Here is a 22,782-nt window from a genome sequence, read left to right on the forward strand (position 1 = left end):
CGTGGGATCCGTGTCTTTGCAGCGGTGCGTGCGCGGCGCGTGCGTGCCGTTCACGGGGGCGCCGTCCGTCGAACCGGTGCACGGCGCGTGGTCGGCCTGGGGCCGCTTCGGCGACTGCTCGCGTACCTGCGGCGGCGGCGTCACGGTCCGCACGCGGCGCTGCAACAGCCCCCGGTGAGCCGCGGCGGTGCGCGCGTGCCCGTGTGTGCCTGTGTGTGTCTGCGGGCGTTCGACGCTTCACGTGGCCTCAAGGTGCACGTAGCCTGGCACAAGCGTCGTGGTGGCGTCGACGCCACTTAGTGGCGAATGGCGGTTGTTGTTGTTGTTGTTATTGTTGTCTGCGTGTGTCTGCGTGCGTGTGTGTCTGCTTGCATCTGTGTGTGTGTGTGTCTGTGTGTGCCTGCGTGTGTCTGTGTGTATTTGTGTCTGTGTGTGTCTGCTTGTATCTGTGTGCGTGCGTGTGTGTGTGTGTCTGCGTGTGTCTGTGTTGATCTGCATGTGTCTGCGTGCGTGTGTGTGTCTTTGTGTGTCTGCGTGTGTCTGTGTTTGTCTGTGTGCATGTGTGTGTCTGTGTGTGTCTGCATGCGTACATGTGTGTGTCTGTGTGTGTCTGCGTGTCTGTGTGCGTGTGTGTGTCCTCGTGTGTGTCTGCGTGTGTCTCTGTGCGTGCGTGTGTCTGTGTCTGTATGTGTGTCTGTGTGTCTCTGCGTGTGTGTGTGTGTGTCTCTGCGTGTGTGTGTGTGTGTGTCTCTGCGTGTGTGTGTGTGTCTCTGCGTGTGTGTGTGTCTCTGTGTGTGTGTTTGTGTGTCTCTGCGTGTGTGTGTGTCTGTGTGTGTCTGCGTGTGTCTCTGTGCGTGCGTGTGTCTGTGTCTGTATGTGTGTCTGTGTGTCTCTGCGTGTGTGTGTGTGTGTCTCTGCGTGTGTGTGTGTGTCTCTGCGTGTGTGTGTGTGTCTCTGTGTGTGTGTGTGTGTCTCTGTGTGTGTGTGTGTGTGCCAACTGTGGGGAGCGGTGGTGTAGCGGTTCGCGCTACGCTGCGCTATGAACCCGCCGAGCCAAGTTCAATTCCCGCTCACGGCCAACGCCGGTGACGATGAATTTAAACTGGTCCTGGGCCTCTCCTAGGTCGACTCAGCCTCAAATGAGTACTTAGTGCGATGTGTAAACATCACCACTAGGGAGACAAAGGCGGCCGGGCGTGGTGCTTGCCACCCACCCCCTTGTGTACCGATCCGGCCTTCATAGGTGCTCGCTAACAGCACTTACACCCAACCGTCTTTTAAAGGCCATGCGGCGGGGGGGATCTTTGTCGTGTGTGCGTTTCCTTTTTTGCGTGTGCGCGTCTGTGCACGTTACGCACCACGATGCCGACGAGAGTGCCGTGATTCAGTGAGGCCGTATCCCGGCTAGGCAAAGGGCGCCTATTGTCATCATCATTGTCATCAGCAACAGCATCGCCATCGCCACAATCGTCTTGACGGACGTCGGCCGCCGTGAGCGTGTTCGTGCAGGCCTGCGCTCGGAGGGAGGACGTGCGATGGGACGGACGTGGAGGCCGTCATGTGCAACCGCCAGGTGGGTCGAGTCCGCGCGACTATTCGCGAGCCACTGGGAGTTGTTGCGCTCTCTAAATCATCTCGATTGGAAACTCACTTCTCTACAACTGCTTCTTCGTGCTTAGTTCCGTTTCGTTTGGCGTCCTTGGCCCCCGCACCTCCGATTATCACGGCTGGCTGCGTAGGCTGCGAAAGAAGTTCAACATACATACATATGTACAGACACACACACGCGCGCGTGCGCGCGCGAAGGCAAAAGTCCCCTCGTACAGCCTGTTAGGGCAAGTGCTGTTAGTGAGTAGCACCTATGAAGGCCGGCACGTGCACAAACTCACACTCACAGAGTCGCCATTTCTGATGCGCTCCTGCGGCCATCTGGAATGCTCTTCCTTTCGATGTTAGGAAGCCACCGGAGCTACGCACTTACAAATGATCAGAATTGAAAAGGAATTTCTTTAAAATAGCTTCTTGTGCTTAGTTTGGCCTTCTTGCCCCCGCACCTCCGTTTATCACGGTTGGCTACGTACGGTGCGAAAGAAGTTCATGCATATGTTGCGTCAGCGGAGCGGGAGGCAAGGTTTTTCAGGAGCACCTTCTTGATTAACACCTTCGGGTTCACAGGTTCGTCCTCGCGATCTCCTTAGTCGCCCGGCCCAGCCCTTAACACGACCCTGACCGTGTAGCACCGACGACGTCGACCGAGACAGCCAACAACTATCCGGCCGCGCAATATCTAGCGAAGGCGACAGCGACGACGAGACGAGTCCACTTCCCAGAACCGGCAGCCCCGAGCTCCCGCTGTCCGCTGCTTTTATGTTACACGACGCGGCCTGGCTCCGCCCTGGCCGCGCCTCCCTTCTCGAACCCACGAGCGGGTTCCAGGGGCTTCCAGATGGAGTCTTCCGTGACCCTTGCCCCAGTTCCTCCGCCCTGCCGACACACACACCGCGTATATACTCATCGTCCACCGCAGTTGCCGTTGCTGGACAACAGACGGCGCTAATATACTACACATACTACACTACCATACACTATACACTACACTATATTGCACACTATGCATTACACTACTACATACTACACTATACATCACTACTATACAGTACACTATACGCTGCACACTATACACTAAACTACAGCACACGCCAATATATACTACACTACTATACAGTGCACTTTGCAGGACACTATACACTACACTATACACCACACTATACACCACACTATACATTACACTACCATACACTATACTATACACTACACACTATACACTACACTACTACACATTACAATATATACTACACTACTATACAGTACACTATACACCACACACTATACACTGCTACACACTACACTTTACACTACACTACCATACACTATACTATACACTAGACTACCATACACTATACTATACACTACACACTATACACTACACTACTACACACTACACTAAATACTACACGACTATACACTACACTATAAACCACACACGATACACTACTACACACTACACTATACACTACACTGCCATACACTACGCTACTAGGCACTACACCACTATACTACGTTGAAAACTCATTTCCTTAGCACTGCTTTTTTGTGCTTAGTTCATTGCCCTCGCCCCCCCCGGCATCTCCGATGAGCACGTTGGGCGACGTACGGTACGATAGAAGTTCGACATACGTACGCTCTCGCCGCTCGGACGCGAGGCGACTCGGCAAAGTCCACGTGCGGTGTGAGCTTCACCGGTCGCGTCGCAGTCCACCCGGACGCGCTCCGCTCTCTCTCGCCGGCGACCTTGCGCTCCCTCGCATCCCGAGCCTGCCTTCCGGAGGTTTTTACTGCGCAGGCCATTTTTTGGGGGTTTAAATATTATCGCCATCGTCGTCGTCGGTGAATAGAAACTTAGGCAACTATCGGTGGAACGCAGGGAAGCTCCTGCAACAACTGGTTCGATATAACGGAGCTAAGCCCTGTTAGCTCTAGACCCCTGCTCCTCATGCTGCTCCTCCTGATCCTCGTGCTGCTCCTCCTCCTGCTCCTGCTTCTGCTCCTCTTGCTTCTCCTGCTCCTCGTGCTCCTCCTCCTGCTCCTCCTCGTGCTCCTCCTCCTCCTGCTCCTCCTGGTGCTCCTCCTCGTGCTCCTGCTTCTGCTCCTCTTGCTTCTCCTGCTCCTCGTGCTCCTCCTCCTGCTCCTCCTGGTGCTCCTCCTCGTGCTCCTGCTTCTGCTCCTCTTGCTTCTCCTGCTCCTCCTCCTGCTCCTCGTGCTGCTCCTCCGCTAACTACGACGACAATCGCTATCCCCTCTCCCCCCCCACCGTTCCCGCAGCCGTGTGCCTCCTCGTCACAGTTCACCTTCGCCGTGGAGCAGTGCAGCAACGCCAGCGCTGAGCCGTCCACCACCGCCGCGGCGGCGGCGGCGGCGGCAGCGGCGGCGGCGGCGGCGGCGGCGGCGGCGGCAGCGGCGGCGGCGGGGACCCGCTCGGCGCTGCGCTACCACGCGTGGGCGCCCACCATGGTGCGAGGTACGTACGGGCGCCGTGCGGGCACTGGCAGTACCGGCTGAGGCAGCAGTTTCAGCGGCGGTGGCGATAGCTGTTTCAATTTGGGGGTTTATTTTGTGTGGCCGCGTGACGACTCAAGAGGCCAGGAGAGAGGAAGTCGCATTTGCGAAGAGTGACCTGGGTCAATGGAGCGTGTGGGTGGTGAGTGCAACGAGTGGGTGAGTGGGTGATGGAGCTGAGTGGACTTGTCAATGACCGGTACCGGCGGTGTTAAGATCCAGCCTCTGTGGAGGAGGAGGAGGCTTGCGGAACGACGCTGCTGGGCAGTTGGAGGCAGCAACAATGGAGGGCGGATGAGCGAGGCTCACAACCAGCCGATTAACGACAAGTTTTGTTTATTATACAAATGGGAGGAAACCGGAGCGTTCCAAAGAAAACCCACGCTTATGCGCGAGGGTGCAATGCTCTATCCCCATAGTGCTGAAGAAACGGATGGCGACTAGTTCACTTGCTGTAGCACCTTCTCCTGGCGAGCCCAGGTTACGGGCAACTTCTTGACGCTCACAGCGCTGGATTACAGGACACGCGCATAGCCACCACCGCCTCACAGGGCTCGGATTTTGAGAGCCTTCCACGTAAAATAATATGTACGTGTGTCTGTATGTTGAACTTCTTTCTCACCGTACGTAGCCAACCGTGCTAATCGGAGATGCGGGTCTCTGTATGAGTCTATGGGTCTCTGTGTGAGTCTATGGGTCTCTGTGCGAGTCTATGGGTCTCTGTACGAGTCTATGGGTCTCTGTGCGAGTCTATGGGTCTCTGTGTGAGTCTATGGGTCTCTGTGCGAGTCTATGGGTCTCTGTGCGAGTCTATGGGTCTCTGTGTGAGTCTATGGGTCTCTGTGTGAGTCTGTGGCTCTCTGTGCGAGTCTATGGGTCTCTGTGCGAGTCTATGGGTCTCTGTGTGAGCCTATGGGTCTCTGTGTGAGTCTATGGGTCTCTGTGTGATTCTATGGGTCTCTATGTGAGTCTATGGGTCTCTGTGTGACTCTGTGGCTCTCTGTGCGAGTCTATAGGTCTCTTTGTGAGTCTATGGGTCTCTGTGTGAGTCTATGGGTCTATATGTGAGTCTATGGGTCTCTATGTGAGTCTATGGGTCTCTGTGCGAGTCTATGGGTCTCTGTGTGAGTCTGTGGCTCTCTGTGTGAGTCTATGGGCCTCAATGTGAGTATATGTATGTATGTGTGAGTCTATGGGTCTCTATGTGAGTCTATGGGTCTCTGTGTGAGTCTATGTGTCTCTGTGTGAGTCTATGGGTCTCTGTGTGAGTCTGTGGCTCTCTGTGTGAGTCTATGGGTCTCTCGGATGCGCTGGGGGAAGGACAACAAACTAAGTACAAGAAGCAGTTCTAAAGAAATCAGTTTTTAATTTTGATGATTTAAAAGCGCACAGCTCCCAGTGGCTTCCTAACATCGGTAGGAAAGAGCGTTCCAGACGGCCGCAGAAGCGCATCTGAAGGCGCCGTTGCGCGATGCGGTGAGACACCGTCTCTGTTCGATGGTTCGCCAAAAGCCGCAGCCGCTACTGCTGCGAGGATGACGACCAGAGTCCGCGTGCTGGTCTATGCTCCTTTACAAAATCGGCAGTGTATATTGTAATATTATATTTGTCATGTTATATTGTCATATTAACGTAGAGCATTTGAACACGTAGGCTTTCGCGACCAATTATCGTCTCCGAAAAAACCCTATTATGCACAGCATTTGATAACGGGTGAAATGCAGTCGTGTAGCGCAATGATAAATCTTCGAGTATAATGGTGGTTGATAAATCCAAGGGATCACTGTGTTTATATTGATACCAGTTATGTGCTAAAAAAAAAATAGTGAAACCCGTTTTGTAAATTTTTGGCTTTTTGCGATGCATACGTTACAGTGAGGGAAAAAAGTATTTGATCCCCTGCTGATTTTGTACATTTGCCCACTGACAAAGCAATGATCAGTCTATAATTTTAATGGTAGGTTTATTTGAACAGTGAGAGACAGAATAACAACAACAAAATACAGAAAAACGCATGTCAAAAATGTTATAAATTGATTTGCATTTTAATGAGGGAAATAAGTATTTGACCCCCTCTCAATCAGAAAGATTTCTGGCTCCCAGGTGTCTTTTATACAGGTAACAAGATAATATTAGGAGCACACTCTTAAAGGGAGTGCTCCTAATCTCAGCTTGTTCCCTGTAATAAAGACACCTGTCCACAGAAGCAATCAATCAATCAGATTCCAAACTCTCCACCATGGCCAAGACCAAAAAGCTCTCCAAGGATGTCAGAGACAAGATTGTAGACCTACACAAGGCTGGAATGGGCTACAAGACCATTGCCAAGCAGCTTGGTGAGAAGGTGACAACACTTGGTGCGATTATTCGCAAATGGAAGAAACACGAAATAACTGTCAATCTCCCTCGGCCTGGGGCTCCATGCAAGATTTCACCTTGTGGAGTTGCAATGATCATGAGAACGGTGAGGAATCAGCCCAGAACTACACGGGAGGATCTTGTCAATGATCTCAAGGCAGCTGGGACCATAGTCACCAAGAAAACAATTAGTAACACACTACACAGCGAAGGACTGAAATCCTGCAGCGCCCGCAAGGTCCCCCTGCTCAAGAAAGCACATATACTTGCCCGTCTGAAGTTTGCCAATTAACATCTGAATGATTCAGAGGACAACTGGGTGAAAGTGTTGTGGTCAGATGAGACCAAAATGGAGCTCTTTGGCATCAACTCAACTCGCCGTATTTGGAGGAGGAGGAATGCTGCCTATGACCCCAAGAACACCATCCCCACCGTCAAACATGGAGGTGGAAACATTATGCTTTGGGGTGTTTTCTGCTAAGGGGACAGGACAACTTCACCGCATAAAAGGGACGATGGACGGGGCCATGTACCGTCAAATCTTGGGTGAGAACCTCCTTCTCTCAGCCAGGGCATTGAAAATGGGTCGTGGATGGGTATTCCAGCATGACAGTGACCCAAAACACACGACCAAGGCAACAAAGGAGTGGCTCAAGAAGAAGCACATTAAGGTCCTGGAGTGGCCTAGCCAGTCTCCAGACCTTAATCCCATAGAAAATCTGTGGAGGGAGCTGAAGGTTCGAGTTGGCAAACGTCAGCCTCGAAACCTTAATGACTTGGAGAAGATCTGCAAAGAGGAGTGGGACAAAATCCCTCCTGAGTTGTGTGCAAACCTGGTGGCCAACTACAAGAAACGTCTGACCTCTGTGATTGCCAACAAGGGTTTTGCCACCAAGTACTAAGTCATGTTTTGCAGAGGGGTCAAATACTTATTTCCCTCATTAAAATGCAAATAAATTTATAACATTTTTGACATGCGTTTTTCTGGATTTTTTTGTTGTTATTCTGTCTCTCACTGTTCAAATAAACCTACCATTAAAATTATAGACTGATCATTTCTTTGTCAGTGGGTAAACGTACAAAATCAGCAGGGGATCAAATACTTTTTTCCCTCACTGTACATGTCAGAAATACAGTTTGGCATCCTCAGGCATGGGTGGTGGTAAAAGAGTCAAGGGGAGGAATTGGAAATTATCCAAATAGGGGGTCCCCCCCCCCCAATTCTATAACAGCCCCGTGCCCCCCCCCCCTTCATCAAACTTAATCTGACCTCGCTCAACACACGCGCACCCAACCCGCTCTCGCCACGTCTCCCCCCCCCCCACCCTCCCCTCGTCGCTGTATCCCTGACGCCGCCTGTAGGAGACTGGCGCTGCCAGTACCGCTGCGAGACCGTGGGCAGGAGTCTGCGAGTGTCGAGGGGGGCGGCGTTTGTGGACGGGACTCGCTGTGAGCACCCGAAGGAGCCGGCCCTGGGGCTGTGCGTGTCGGGGCGGTGCCAGGCAAGGCGATGCCCTCCCACTCACCCACGCCGCTTGCGCACACGCCCGCTCGCACTGGGGCACTCTCACCCACCCACACTGGCACACGCCGCCCGCTTTGTGGGGCGCCGCGGTGGCTAGGAGATGTTAACTCCCTCGCCTGGTCTACAGGAGGTCGTGGGTTCGATCCCGACCCTGACTCCTGCTGTATATTTGGAGTTTGCGTCTCTCTCTCTCTCTCTCCCCGTGGTCGCGTAGATTTTTCTCCGGGTCATTCCGGTCTTCCCCTCCACATTTAGAATCAACGTCGCGCGTTCAGGGTGTTTGGCCGCTATAAATGTCCACATGATGACCCACATCGTTGAGCTATCGGTTGTGGCCAGGTCGCCTCTGAAAAAAAGCTATGTAGCTCAGTGAGCCTTACCTGGTAAAATTAAAAACGATAGTACAGTACTCACACTGGCATACGCCCGGCTGACATTGGCACGCGCCCACTCATGTCTACACCCACTCGCGGCCACCTTTCATCTCACCGGGGAGACAAATTGCAGCCCGGGCGCGGTGCCGTGCACGCCGCATCCTCACGCACCCCTTGCCAGCCTTCATCGGCGCTCTGCTCGCTCACGGCAGCTTGCGCCAACGGTCTGCGTAGGCAACACGGCGCGGTGGCGGTGGCGGCGGCGGCGGCTCCTGTGAAGGAGACGTTTGTCTTTAAGGCGGCCGGACGCGGCGTTGGCCGTGCCGGCCTTCATAGGTGCTCACTAACAGCGCCTGCCCCAAGGGTCTGTCGAGGCTCCGTCCCAACGGCCTGTCGAGGCCACACGGAGGACCATTGCCTTCATGTCCGCGCAGGAGTTTGGCTGCGACGGCGTGCTGGGCTCGGGAGTCCTCGTGGACGCGTGCGGGACCTGCGGAGGGGACGGCTCCTCCTGCTACCGCATCAACGGGACATTCCACGGCGGGGAGGCCAAGAGTGAGGATGGGACGCGCACCATCGGTTCTTCATCGTAGTCGTCATAGCGGTGGTAGCAGTAGCAGCAGCAGTTGTCATATTTGCCTGCAGTAGCAACGTAATGATGTCATGATGATGATCATCATCATTATTATCAGCAGCAAAAACAAAAAAATCGTTATGAACAATCTCATCATCATTATGGTCATCATCATCAGCAACTGTATCATCATCGTGAACAGTGTCATCATCTTGAACCAATGTCATCATCATTACCATCATCAGCAGCAGAAGTAGAAGCATCATCACCATCAGCTGCAACAGTAGCAGCAGCATCATCACCACCTGCTCATAAGCGCTCATTGCTGTGTTATATTTGTACCGTGTGTGTGCGTTGTGGGGAGCGGTGGTGCAGTGGTTAGCGCACTGCACTATGAATCTGGCGACCTGAGTTCTGGTCTTAGGCCTCCCCGAGGTCGACTCAGCCTCAAATGAGTACTTGGTGCAGTGCATAAAACATCGCCACCAGGGAGACAAAGGCGGCTGGGCGTGGTGCTGGCCACCCATCCCTCGTGTGCCATGCCAGCATTCATAGGTACTCGCTAACAGCATTTTCCCCAATAGTCTGTTTAGGTGATACGGGGGACCTTTGTCTTTGTTTTGTGTGTGAACAATGCGCTGTGAACCCGGCAAACCAAGTTCGATTCCCGCACATGGCCAACAACACCGACACCCAGCAACGATTATCTGAACTTGTCCTGGGCCCTCCCCTAGGTCGACTCAGCCTCAAATTAGTACCTGGTACAATGTGTAAACATCGCCACTGGGGAGACAAAGGCGACCGGGCGTGGTGCTGGCCACCCACCCCTCTCGTGTGCCGTGCCGGCCTTTATAGGTGCTCGCAAACAGCGCTTGCTATACGGGGGGGATCTTTGTCTTTGTCTACGTGTGCAGAGTACGTCACATTCCTGCGCGTGCCCCTAAACGCCACCTCAGTGCACGTCTCGAACACCCGCTCAGCCTACACACACCTGGGTGAGTGCGTGCGTGTTTACAGGTGCTGCTCCCCCCGCTCACAGCACTTGCCCCCCGACGGACCTGTCAAAGGCTGCACGGGGGATCTTTGTCTTTGTGTAGCGAGGAGTGGCGGCGCAGTGGTGAGTGTGCGCGCCCGAGAGGCCCCGTCCACCGAGGAGAACGGAGCAATTAAATCGGCGCGTGCGTGCGTGCGTGCTCGGTGGATTGTCACAATCGCAGGATCGCGATCGATGGTGGCGGATTTGGGACGCCTCCATCCGGCAGCGGATAGACCGTGGCTGACGACTGTGGCTGACGACGATGACGACGAACGATGACGACGACGATGATGACGATGATGGGGAAATGCAACGGAATACATTTTTCGGTCGCTCGCGCGGTTGCTCATTTCGATCGCTCACGGAGTCGCTCGCACGGCTAACCCGGGCGGATGCTCGCGTGCTCGCCGGCTGCCGTCGCTCACGCCGGCGTCTCCGGTAGCGCTGCTGGTGGGCCGCGTGCCGGTGGTGGCCGGGCGCGGCTCGGTGTCCACCAACGTGTCGGCGCCCTCGGCGCTGGAGGACGAGCGGCTCACCTACCGCCTCTACCTCACCGAGCTCAAGATCCCGCGCACGGAGCGACTCTCCATCCCGGGACCCGTCACTCAGCCCACGCACGTGCAGGTGCGGGGGTTGGTGGTGGGGGGGGGTGGAGGAGGACTGCGTGGGACACGCGCAGAGTTGGTGTGCGCTGGGTGGTGCTGCTCACGTCACGCTGCTGTCCAGAGACGTTGTGTGTCTGGGTGCGAGCCATGGGTGTGAGCTAACGGCACTTGCCCCAACGGTCTGTTAAGGCTATACGGGGGCGGGGATCTTTGTGTGTGTTGCGAGCGGTGCGCCATGAATTCGATTCCAGCACATGGCCGACCACACCAACACCAGTGACGATTATCTGAATCTGCCCTGGGCCTTCCCGTAGGTCGACTCAGCCTCAAACGAGTGCCTGGTGCGGCGTGTGGTAAACATCGCCACTGGGGAGACAAAGGCGGTCGGGCGTGGTTGCTGGCCACCCACCCCATCGCGTGCCGTTCCGGCCTTCGTAGGTGCTCGCTAACAGCACTTGCCCCAACAGTCTGCTCAGGCTAAACAAATATTCACAAGGTGGGGGTAGAGGGAATGTGTCCTACGTGACACCGGCCTTCATAGGTGGTGCTTGCCCACCCCCCCCCACCCCTCCCCGCCCCTACCCCTGCCCCCCCCCCACCCCCTTGCGTCCGTGCCCGCCGCGGCCGCAGGTGTACCGGCGCTACGGGCGCGAGTACGGCCGCGCCGCCGACCCCGACATCGTCTTCTCCTTCCACCTGCCCCACGGGCAGCCGCTCTACCAGTGGGAGGAGCGGCGGGCGCCGTGCTCCCACACCTGCAGGACAGGTGAGACAGCGGCGGCGGCCTAGCCTGGTCGGTACGGCAACGAGGCGCCCGCCCGCCCGCCCGCCGCTCACCGTCACCGACTCGTCGATCGTCGCGAAGGGGCGCGGAAGGCGCCGCCCCTCGGGATGAGCCGGCCGCGTGTCGCCAGCCGCCAGCGACGCAGGGCTCGAGCCCCGCCTTGGGATGTGTGCAGGAGGTCGTGGGTTCGATCCCCGACCCTGACGCCTGCTGCTGTATTTTTGGAGTTTGCGTGTCTCTCTCTCTCATCATCATCACGGTGGCTAGGAGATGTTAACTACCTCGCCTGGTGTGCAGGGGGTCGTGGGTTCGATCCCCGACCCTGACTCCTGCTACTGTACTTTTGGAGTTTGCGTGTCTCTCTCTCTCTCATCATCATCACGGTGGCTAGGAGATGTTAACTACCTCGCCTGGTGTGCAGGAGGTCGTGGGTTCGATCTCCGACCCTGACGGCTGCTGTATATTTGGAGTTTGCGTGTCTCTCTCTCTCATCATCACGGTGGCTAGGAGATGTTAACTATGTCGCCTGGTCTACAGGAGGTCGTGGGTTCGATTCGCCGACCCTGACTCCTGCTGCTGTATTTTTGGAGTTTGCGTGTCTCTCTCTCTCTCATCATCATCACGGTGGCTAGGAGATGTTAACTACCTCGCCTGGTGTGCAGGAGGTCGTGGGTTCGATTCGCCGACCCTGACTCCTGCTGCTGTATTTTTGGAGTTTGCGTGTCTCTCTCTCTCTCTCTCATCATCATCACGGTGGCTAGGAGATGTTAACTACCTCGCCTGGTGTGCAGGAGGTCGTGGTTCGATCCCCGACCCTGACTCCTGCTGCTGTATTTTTGGAGTTTGCGTGTCTCTCTCTCTCATCATCATCATCACGGTGGCTAGGAGATGTTAACTACCTCGCCTGGTGTGCAGGAGGTCGTGGGTTCGATCCCCGACCCTGACTCCTGCTGCTGTATCTTTGGAGTTTGCGGTGTCTCTCATCATCATCATCACCACGGTGGCTAGGAGATGTTAACTACCTCGCCTGGTGTGCAGGAGCTCGTGGGTTCGATCCCCGACCCTGACGTCAGCTGCTGTATATTTGGAGTTTTCGTGTCTTTCTCTCTCCCCCCGTGGTCGCGTGGATTTTTCTCCGGGTCCGTTTTTTCCCCTCCACATTTAAAAACATTTGGCTGCACTTCGTTGAACTATTATTTGTGGCAAGTCGCTTCTCAAAAAGAGCTATATAGCTCCAAAACAAAACTAGTTTTGTTTTTCTGTATTATATACAAAGACAAAGATCCCCCGTATAGCCTGAACAGACTGTTGAGGCAAGCTCTGTTAGCGAGCGCCTACGAAGGCCAGCTCGGCACACGAGGGGATGGGTGACCAGCACCACGCCCGACCGCCTTTGTCTCCCTCGTGGCGATGTTTACACCCGGCACCAAGTGCTTATTTTAGGCTGAGTCGACCTAGGGGAGGCCCACGACAGGTGCAGATAATCGCCACTGGGTGTTGGCCGCGAGCGTGAATCGAACTCGGCGGTCGCCGGGGTCGTAGCACGGCGCTAACCTCTACGCCGCCGCTCGAACGCACGCACGCACACACGCACACACGCACACACACACACACGCGTCTAGAGGCGCAAGCGCTGGCTCTGATGCGGGCAGAGCGGTCGTCGCGGCGGTTGACCGTGATGCTGTGGGCGGTGGCGCCGTGCGTGCAGGGACGACGCGGGCGCTGCACGTGTGCGTCGACCCCTCGCTGGGCTCCGAGGTGCCGCCCGAGCGTTGCCTCCTGGGCGGGCCCCGGCCTTTGGAGCGGACCGTGCCGTGCAGCCGGAGCCTGGAGCCCTGCCCTGCCCCGCCGCACGAGTGAGGGACGCGTGTGTCCGCGTGTGTCCGTGTGTGTCCGCGCGTGTCCGCGTGTGTCCGTGTCTGTGTGTGTGTCTCCGCGCGTGCGTGTGTGCATCCGTGTGTTTCCGTGTGCGCGTGTCCACGTGTGTCCGCGTGTATGTGTCTCTTTGTCTTGTCCGTGTGCGTGTCTGTGTGCGTCCGCATGTGTGCGTGTACGTCTGTGTGTGTGTCCACGGGAGCGTGCCGTCTTCCATAGGTGCTACTCGCTAACAGCGCTTGCGCGAAAAGTCCGTTTCGGCTACACGGGGTACCTTTGTCTTCGTAGCAGTTCGCGTAGACACACGTGCGCCCTCCAGCCACAATCGCCCTTCAACACGCACTCAACCGGAATGGTGAAGTATGGTCAAACGACCCCCACAACCTGCAACGCCTTCATCCAGCAGTGGATCGACACACGTACAACGACGCACGATAGGAACGCGTATCGCCCCCCCCCCTCCCCCCCACCGCGTTCGCTGGAGCCGGACGCAAACTTTGACCTCGCGCTCCCTCGTCAACCCACAGGGTCACCGCGAAAGCGCCAGCGAGCGACGGCGATGGTGATGATGGTTTTACGTCGTCGTCAACGTCGTCGTCGTCAACATCGTCGTCGTCAACGTCCTCGTCGTCGTCAACGTCCTCGTCGTCGTCAACGTCGTCGTCGTCAACGTCGTCAACGTCATCGTCAACGTCGTCGTCATCGCTCGCTGCGGGAACGTCTTCTTTCGGAGCTGCGAGTCAGGGGTCACGCGGGGGTCAGGGGGGTTCCACGACCCCTTCCCCGGTGACCTCCGCCCCCCCCGTGACCCCGACCACCAAGACCCCTCTGGTCACGACCCAAGCTGCGCATGACGCGGCACCCTCGACAGAATTCTCAACTCCCACCACCCCTTCCTCCTCCTCCTCCTCGTCCTCCTCGTCCTCCTCGTCAGCCTCCTCTTTCTCCACCTCCTCTACGGCTCCACAACTGCCCGGTGAGGGCATGGCATCATCGCCATCGTCATCATCATCGTCATCATCATCATCGTCATCATCATTGTCATCATCACGCCATTGTCATAATCGCAGTGAGAGGTAGATATACTGGATGTGGTGTGCCGGTTGCCATTGTGGCGAGATGTTAACTACCTCGCCTGGTATACAGGAGGTCGTGGGTTCGATCCTGACCCTGACCCCTGGTGTATATTTGGAGTTTGCGGTTTCACTCTCTCTCATCGTCATCACGGTGGCTAGGAGATGTTAACTACCTCGCCTGATATACAGGAGATCGTGGGTTCGATCCTGACCCTGACGCCTGCTGCTGTTGCTGTATATTTGGAGTTTGTGGCGTCTCTCTCTCTCCCCATGGCCGTGTGGATTTTTCTCCGGGTTCCTCCGGTTTTCCCCTCCATATTTAGAATCAACGTCACGCGTTCAAAGTATTCGGCTGCAATTCATTTCCACGTCACAAGCCACTTCGATGAGCGGTCATTTGTGGTCAGGTCTCTTCTAAACAAATAGCTCCGTAGCTCAGTGGGCCTTAGGTGCCGTCCATAAGTGACGTCACGCACCTAGATGGTGGGAGGGGGGGGTCAGACATTTGTGACGATGTGTGACGAGGGGGTGGGGTTTGAGAAATGTGACGTCACGTCAAAATGCGCAACTTTAAATAAATATAGACAATACGTTCTACTTAATTAAATAGATTTTTTAATAAATGTTTTCTCCTACAACACCAGAGTGCAGCGCCACATTAAATACGCACCACAATGACAATAGTTTAAAGCGATTTGAAGCATGGTTTTTTTAGGGGAGGGGGGGGGCAGAGCTTTGTGACGTCATATTTGAGGGGGGGTCTGACTTTTTGTGACGCCGTGTGACGAGGGGGGGAGGGGATCAAAAATCGTCCAAAATCGCGTGACGTCATTTATGGACGGCCCCTCACCTAGGAAAAATAAAATAAAATCGTGTAGCGTATCCACGTGTACTCTGTGGGGAGCGGTGGTGAAGTGTTCGGCGCACCCAGCCTACAAACGTGGCCAACCCGAGTTCGATTCCCGCTCACGGCCTACAACAGTGGCGAATATCTGAACCGGTCATGGACTCATCCCTAAAAACGAGCACCCGGTGTGGCGTGTAGTAAGCATCACCACTGGGGAGACAAAGGCGGCCAGGCGTGGTGTTGGTCACGTCACCGCCTCGTGTGGGCCTTCATTGTTGCTGGCTAACAGCACTTGCCCCAACAGTCTGTTCAGGCGGGGGATCTTTATCTTTGCAAGTGTGCGTGTATTACCGTGTGTGTCCATGCGTGCGTCCATGCGTGCATCTTCTCAGTCAGTTAACCCTTGACATTGGGTCTGTTCCGGGACCTCCTACCCAGCCACTTCTTCTCGCGATGGCACTCAAAGTGCACCCAGCCTGGCAGGAGCTGCACGGCGTCGTCACCGCCACTTTGTGGCGAACGGTGGCTGCTGTTTTTGCTGCTGCTGCTGTTGCTGCTGTCGCTGCTGCTGATGCCGTTGCTGCTGTAGCTGCGTTACCGTGCATCCTCTGTCCGCCGCCCGTAGCGTCGTGCGGGCTGCAGGTGACGGCGCCCGCGGGCGTCGTGCGCCTCGACGCTCGCCCAGGGGTGGACTGCAGTGTGGCTTTTGCTCGCCCGCTCGGCGAGGTCGTGTCCGTGCACGTGCTGCAGCACAACATGGAGTGCAGCGCCGGTGAGTGTGCGCGTGTGAGTGCGTGCGTGAGTGCGTGCGTGAGTGCGCGAGTGAGTGAGTGCGTGAGTGAGTGAGTGAATGCGTGAGTGAGTGCGTGTGTGAGTGCGTGAGTGAGTGCGTGAGTGCGTGAGTGAGTGCGTGAGTTAGTACGTGAGTGCGTGCGTGAGTGAATGAGTGCGTGCGTGTGTGCGTACGTGTGTGAGTGCGTGAGTGAGTGCGTGAGTGCGTGAGTGAGTGCGTGAGTGAATGAGTGCGTGCGTGTGTGCGTACGTGTGTGAGTGCGTGAGTGAGTGCGTGAGTGCGTGCGTGAGTAAGTACGTGAGTGCGTGCGGGCATGAGTGAGTGTGTGCGTGCGTGAGTGAGTGAGTGCGTGAGTGAATGAGTGCGTACGTGTATGCGTGCGTGAGTGCGTGCGTGAGTGCGTGAGTGAGTGCTTGAGTGCGTGAGTAATTCCTTGAGTTAGTGCGTGTGTGAGTGCGTGAGTGAGTGAGTGCGTGAGTGCGTGAGTGCGTGAGCGAGTGCGTGAGTGAGTGCGTGAGTGAGTGAGTGCGTGAGTGCGTGAGTGCGTGCGTGCGTACGTGAGTGCGTGAGTGCATGGGGAGCGGTGGTGTAGCGGTCAGCGCGCTGCGCTACGAACCCGGCCACCCGAGTTCGATTCCCGCTCGCGGTCAACACCAGCGACGATTATCTGAATAGGTCCTGGGCCTCCCCTAGGTCGACTCGGCCTCAAATGAGTACCTGGCGCGGTGCGTAAAATCATTCCCACCGGGGAGACGACGGCGGCCGGGCGTGGTGCTGTCCACCCACCCCCCTCGTGATACGACGGATGACATCGAACAAATCACTCGAGACGCCGGTGTCCGGCGGCGAGAGCGGTTTACGTGAACGCCGTCGCAGGAGGTCACACGTTTGGCGCAACGGTCCTTCGCTGGACTATGCCCGATGAATGAAATGAACGAATGCCCTGTGACCCCCCGGCTCCTCTCTGACCTCCCCCCCCCCCACCACCGACTCCCCCACCCACCCCCGCCCCTTCCCCGCCCACGTGATTCCCGACCCCGGCCGACCCGACCCGGACCGGACGGACGGCGCCGTCGGCAGGCGACTACGCGATGGTGCTGGAGCGACTGTCGTGGCGGCGCTTCTGCGAGGGCTCGCGCAACACGACGCTCTCGTCGCGCACCAACAACCTCGTCGTGCGCCTGCGCGCCGCCGGCGGGCGCCGGGGCCTGCGCGTGGCCTTCGCCGCCCGGCGGGCGCGGCGGCCGCAGCACCGAGGTGGGGACGGCGCTCGGTGGGGGGGGGGGGGGGGGCGACTCGCGGTGCCGGCACGAAGCGGCGCCCCTCCGTGACCGCCAGGGCCAAACTTCTCCTCTTCTCCCGTGCCCGTTCTCTTCCCTACCCCCCCCCCCACCACCAACACAAACAACCCCCCACCTCCCCCCACCGCCACAGAATGCGACGTGCAGCTGACGGGCACCAAGGGCAGGATCGGCGCCCCGCAGGCCGTGGCGGGCGGAGCGGCCACGCAGCCGTGCCGCGCGTACATCAACGTGCCGCCGCAGCGGCGCATCGTGCTGCGGGCGATGCTCACGAGCGGCGGGGGACGGGGAGGGGAGCAGGACGGGCCGTGCGACGGCCAAGTCGTGGTACGTCCCCGCGGTGGCTAGGAGATGTTAACTACCTCGCCTGGTGTACAGGAGGTCGTAGGTTCGATCCCCGACCCTGACGCCTGCTGCTGTATATTTGGAGTTTGCGTGTGTCTTTCATCATCATCATCATCATCACGGTGGCTAGGAGATGTTAACTACCTCGCCTGGTATACAGGAGGTCGTGGTTTCGATCCCCGACCCTGACGCCTGCTGCTGTATATTTGGAGTTTGCGTGTCTCTCTCTCTCATCATCATCACGGTGGCTAGGAGATGTTAACTACCTCGCCTGGTATACAGGAGGTCGTAGGTTCGATCCCCGACCCTGACACCTGCTGTATATTTGGACTTTGCGTGTCTCTCTCTCTCATCATCATCACGGTGGCTAGGAGATGTTAACTACCTCGCCTGGTATGCAGGAGGTCGTGGGTTCGATCCTGATGCCTGCTGTATAATTGGAGTTTGCGTGTCTCTCTTGCCGTGGCCGTGTGGATTTTTCTCGGGGGTTCTCCGGTTTTTCACCCCAGTTTTATAATCAACGTCACGCGTTTTTTCACTGCTCTCAATTTCCACCGTGGTGATGATGATGGTGATGATGATGGTGATGATTATGGTGATGATGATGATGAGCCACTGTCGTTGAGCTATCATTTTGTGGCCAGGGTCGCTTCTGAACAAGAGCTACACGGTTCAGTGGGGCCTCACCTGGTTAAATAGAAAATAGTTTAGCAGAGTGCGCTGTGCCAGCCTTCATAGGCGCTGCTCGCGAACGGCACTTGCCCCAGCAGCCTGTTGAGGCTACACGGGGGATCTTTGTCTTGTGCACTCACAGGTGAGGGACATGGAGACGCTGAAGGCCGTCCCCGTGTGTGGGCCCAGGCCCCTCGTGTGGAAATCTTCCGGCAGTCGAGCGGAGATCGAGTTCCACGGCCGGCTCAGCAAACAGACGTCATCTTTCATCGCTCTGTACCGCGCCATCGACCCCGGCACACCCCTCTCCGGAACATAGACCCCCTACAGACCCCCATAGACCCCCTACAGACCCCGGTAGAGCCCTGCAGACCCCCATACCCCACACACCCCTAAAGACCCCCATAGAGCCCTACAGACCATTAGACCCCTGCACATCCCCAGACCCCTACAGACCCCCATAGAGCCCTACAGACCACTAAACCCCTACACATCCCCAGACCCCTACAGACCCCCATAGAGCCCTACGGACCACTAGACCCCTACACATCCCCAGACCCCTACAGACCCCCATAGACCCCTACAGACCCCCCATAGAGCCCTACAGACCACTAGACCCTACACATCCCCAGACCCCTACACACCCCCAGACCCCTACAGACCCCCATAGACCCCCTACAGACCCCTCCTAGGATGTGTGTTAGGTTGTTTGTGCCTGCGAACCACTGCCAATGCAGTGTCACCGAATAATTTCTACACCGCAGTTGTGGTGTGGAGACACAAAGGTCCCATGGCCAGGTGGTAGTTGTGGTGGCAGTGGTGGTGCTGGTGGTGCTGGTGGTGCTGGTGGTGGTGCTGGTGGTGGTGCTGGTGGTGGTGCTGGTGGTGGTGCTGGTGGTGCTGGTGGTGGTGCTGGTGGTGCTGGTGGTGGTGCTGGTGGTGGTGCTGGTGGTGGTGCTGGTGGTGCTGGTGGTGGTGCTGGTGGTGGTGCTGGTGGTGGTGCTGGTGGTGGTGCTGGTGGTGCTGGTGGTGGTGCTGGTGGTGGTGCTGGTGGTGCTGGTGGTGGTGCTGGTGGTGGTGCTGGTGGTGCTGGTGGTGGTGCTGGTGGTGGTGCTGGTGGTGCGGGAGCGGTGACCGCGCTGCGCTACGAGCCCGGCGACCCGACTTCGATTCCCAGCTCACGGCCAACACCGGTGACGAATATCTAATCTATCCCTTAGGTCGACTCGGCCTCAAATGAGTACCTGGTGCGGTGTGTAAACTTCGCCACTGGGGGAGACAAAGGCGGTAGGGCGTGGTGCTGGCCACCTACCCCCTCGTGTGCCGTGCCGGCGGCCTTCACTAGTGCTACTCGCTAACAGCACTTGCCCCAACAGTCTGTTAAGGCTATACGGGGGATATTTGTCTTTGATGAGACTCCATCACCACCAGCATCATCACCAACAACGAGCGTAGCACCGGGCAGCTAAAATGCAGCAAGTTGGCACAGTTGGGGGTGGCACAGGTGGTGCTTCTGCCAGTCATCTCAGTCATCCTATGGGACCGTCCATAAATGACGTCACGCACCTAGGGGGGGGGGGGGGTTGAGAAATGTGACGTCACATCAAAATGCGCAACTTTAAATAAATATAGACAACACGTTCTACTTAATTAAATAGACTTTTTAATAAATGTTTTCTCCTACAACATCAGAGTGCAGCACCACATTAAATACGCACCACAATGACAATAGTTTAAAGCGATTTGAAGCATGTTGTATTTATTTGGGGGGGGGGGGCAAAGCTTTGTGACGTCATATTTGAGGGGGGGGGGTCTGACTTTTTGTGACGCCGTGTGACGAGGGGGGGGGGATCAAAAATCGCCCAAAATCGCGTGACGTCATTTATGGACGGCCCCCGATGGTACTTGGGGTCTGTCGCGTGACCTTCTGTCCGCGAGCCTTCAACGCTTCACCGTGGCCTCAAAGTGCACCTGGCCTGGCACAGACGCCGTGGTGACGTCGCCGGCACTTAGTTGGCGAACGGCGGCTGTTGTTGCTGGTGTTGTTGTTGATGAGACTGCAAGAGGGGGGTCCCCCTGGAGGTAGAGGGTGGTGGCGACTTTAGAGCAGCTTTGGAAATATCTGGCAGAAGGATTGGCTTGACTCCGTGTCTCCCGTGGGCCATGACCATCTCCGATAGAAGCAGCTATCACAGAACTACGTTTGAGATACCAAGTGATGTTGTTTTTGCTCTGTTACTTGTCGTACACAGGAGGGGGCAGCACTGTCCCGTTGTGTGAGATGCATCTCACACAACAGACACGTGGGTGGGACATGTTGAGACACGCGTTGTTGTTGTTGTCACGTTCTAACCCGCCCCGAGTGGACATCTGTGAAAAAGATAATTTCACAGCTGTCAACCCATACGGTTTACCCCGTATTCTTGTTCGGGGAAATTTAGTTTTCAGGTCTATAGGGCGTACAGCTGTTTCAGTACGGGAAAAAAAACACATTTTTTGTCTGTGTTTCTTCCTTGTGATGGGACTTTGTGGGATGAACGTTGAGATTTATAAGGGGCACGGGGTGACCAATGAGGTCTGAATTGCTCTGTAATCAGGTAGGGCACTGATAAGGGGTTCATTTTATAGCTCATCGGATTAATCTCCGGTATAAATACATTTCCTGATTCCGATTTGTGTTAGCTGGGAGAAGAATCCAGTGACCTACGAAGTTTCAGTTTCGCAGCTGTCCAAGCTCCCAATCTTTGCGTCGACCAATGGTGGAAATTTACAGGGGAAGTTACAGAGAGAGAGAGAGATATGTATGTAAATAATCGTACTTAAATACAATTTACGTGTAAACGCAACCAGAATGATAAATCAATATTGGGGGGGGGGGGGGGGGAATGAGAATCAATCGTATAACATGATAGAGGATGAATTACACTTTGCAAATTCACAGTTGTCAAATCACATTTGCACGTGCGAGAATCAATCCAGTAAAACACAAATACACATTCGCTGTATATATGCTTAGAGCTGGAATTTAATGCCAAATTTAAATGGTGAAAAACAACTAAATAACTTTAGGCGCTGCTCGCGAACGGCACTTCCCCAACAGCCTGTTCAGGCTATACGGGGGGTCTTTGTCTTTGATGTATTGATAATAAAGTTTGTGTGGGTTAGATTGCTTAAGTAACCCTCCACCACCCGACACAGCAAGTAAAAGTTTGCCACGCAAACAAAACGTGCCAATGAATTACTACTTGAGCCCACCGGTGTGTTGGAGAGTAACTCCGCAACATGTAAATGTGTGTCGGGTGGTGACGGGTTATGACACATTTATACTTAAGCGATGTGACCCTCCAAAAAAAACCCTTTATTATTAATAATATTGGTCGCGAAAGCCTACGTGTGTTGAACTGTTTACTGTACGATGAACTTCTTTCGCACTGTACGTAGCCAACCGTGCCGATCATTCACGACCTGGGTAATTTCTCGGTGCGTGATCAAGAGTTACAATAACTGCAGTAGACTCGCAGCCTTTCCTGATGCGCCAATTCACTTCCCTAATAGAGGCTTTTTTTGGGTTAGATCGCATAAATATATAGACGTGTCGTTAAACCCGCCACCATGCCGACACGGCCAACTAGTAAGGATTGTCACGTAAACAGAACGTGGCAATTCGTCACTCGTACAGCACTAGTGTATAGTGTAGTGTATAGTGTAGTGTATAGTGTAGTATACTAGTACAGCACACCGGTGTGTTGGAGAGTAAAGCCACAATATTTACAATCTGAGTACGGCGTTTCGACAGTAATTACAGCCGGCTTCGTCAGGCGCGAAAGTCTACGTGTTAAACAATCCTCTTCCCATATAACTTATGCACGTGTGTGTATAACCGTGTGCGTGAGTGTGTGTGGATAGGGCGGCGTGGTAAATTTAGTTTTTGTTTGGGGGGAGAGGGGGAGATGCTAAATATATATTTTTTGAGTATAAGGCCACACTATTTGTGCTCGTAAACGAATTGTATAGATCTATGTATTTTGTAATCGATGTCCCAAAAAAACGAAGAGAACGCATGGCAGCATGGACTGTCCAGGGTCACTGATCATGAATGCAGGGACAGAATCAATAATAAATAACGTAATTTTTTTTCAGGCTCGTATTTTGATATTTTATGTTTTCTCGGGGCAATATTTTGATATTTTGTGTTAATGTTCTCGGGCAAATACTTTTTTTATACATTGTGCTAATTTTCTCAGTCCCGTATTTTGATATAATAGATACATTTTCTCGGGCCAATATTTTGATATTTTGTGTTAATGTTCTCGGGCCAATATTTTGATATATTATGTTAATTTACGGACCAATATTTTCATATATTGTGTACATTTCTGGCCAATATTTTTTTTATATATTATGTAAATTTACGGGCCAATATATGGAGACGTTGGGCGTGAATTTGCCACCTAATAAGTTTTTTTGGGGAGTGTGGCTTTGGTTGTTAGCCCGCCCATTG

The 22,782-nt window shown here is 55.1% G+C and overlaps 1 protein-coding gene across 1 annotated transcript in view; it reads left to right on the forward strand.

The window, feature by feature from the left end:
* ADAMTS13 (ADAM metallopeptidase with thrombospondin type 1 motif 13) overlaps positions 1-20,031 on the forward strand; it is a 34,030-nt gene extending 13,999 nt beyond the window's left edge. Inside the window, exons 10-24 of the mRNA XM_076074713.1 lie at positions 23-174; positions 1,510-1,573; positions 3,883-4,078; positions 7,837-7,976; positions 8,808-8,928; positions 9,862-9,942; positions 10,426-10,607; positions 11,219-11,354; positions 13,081-13,228; positions 13,775-14,323; positions 14,750-14,772; positions 15,373-15,942; positions 17,044-17,220; positions 17,398-17,591; positions 18,424-20,031. Of these exons, the coding sequence (XP_075930828.1) occupies positions 23-174; positions 1,510-1,573; positions 3,883-4,078; positions 7,837-7,976; positions 8,808-8,928; positions 9,862-9,942; positions 10,426-10,607; positions 11,219-11,354; positions 13,081-13,228; positions 13,775-14,323; positions 14,750-14,772; positions 15,373-15,942; positions 17,044-17,220; positions 17,398-17,591; positions 18,424-18,600 (2,910 nt within the window). The 3' untranslated portion in view covers positions 18,601-20,031. The remainder of the gene's footprint in view (positions 1-22; positions 175-1,509; positions 1,574-3,882; positions 4,079-7,836; positions 7,977-8,807; positions 8,929-9,861; positions 9,943-10,425; positions 10,608-11,218; positions 11,355-13,080; positions 13,229-13,774; positions 14,324-14,749; positions 14,773-15,372; positions 15,943-17,043; positions 17,221-17,397; positions 17,592-18,423) is intronic.
* Positions 20,032-22,782: the final 2,751 nt, after the last annotated feature.

Source organism: Petromyzon marinus, chromosome 50 (assembly GCF_048934315.1).
Source record: "Petromyzon marinus isolate PM22_M1 ecotype Great Lakes invasive population chromosome 50, UKy_Petmar_22M1.pri1.0, whole genome shotgun sequence".
Lineage (NCBI taxonomy): Eukaryota > Metazoa > Chordata > Hyperoartia > Petromyzontiformes > Petromyzontidae > Petromyzon > Petromyzon marinus.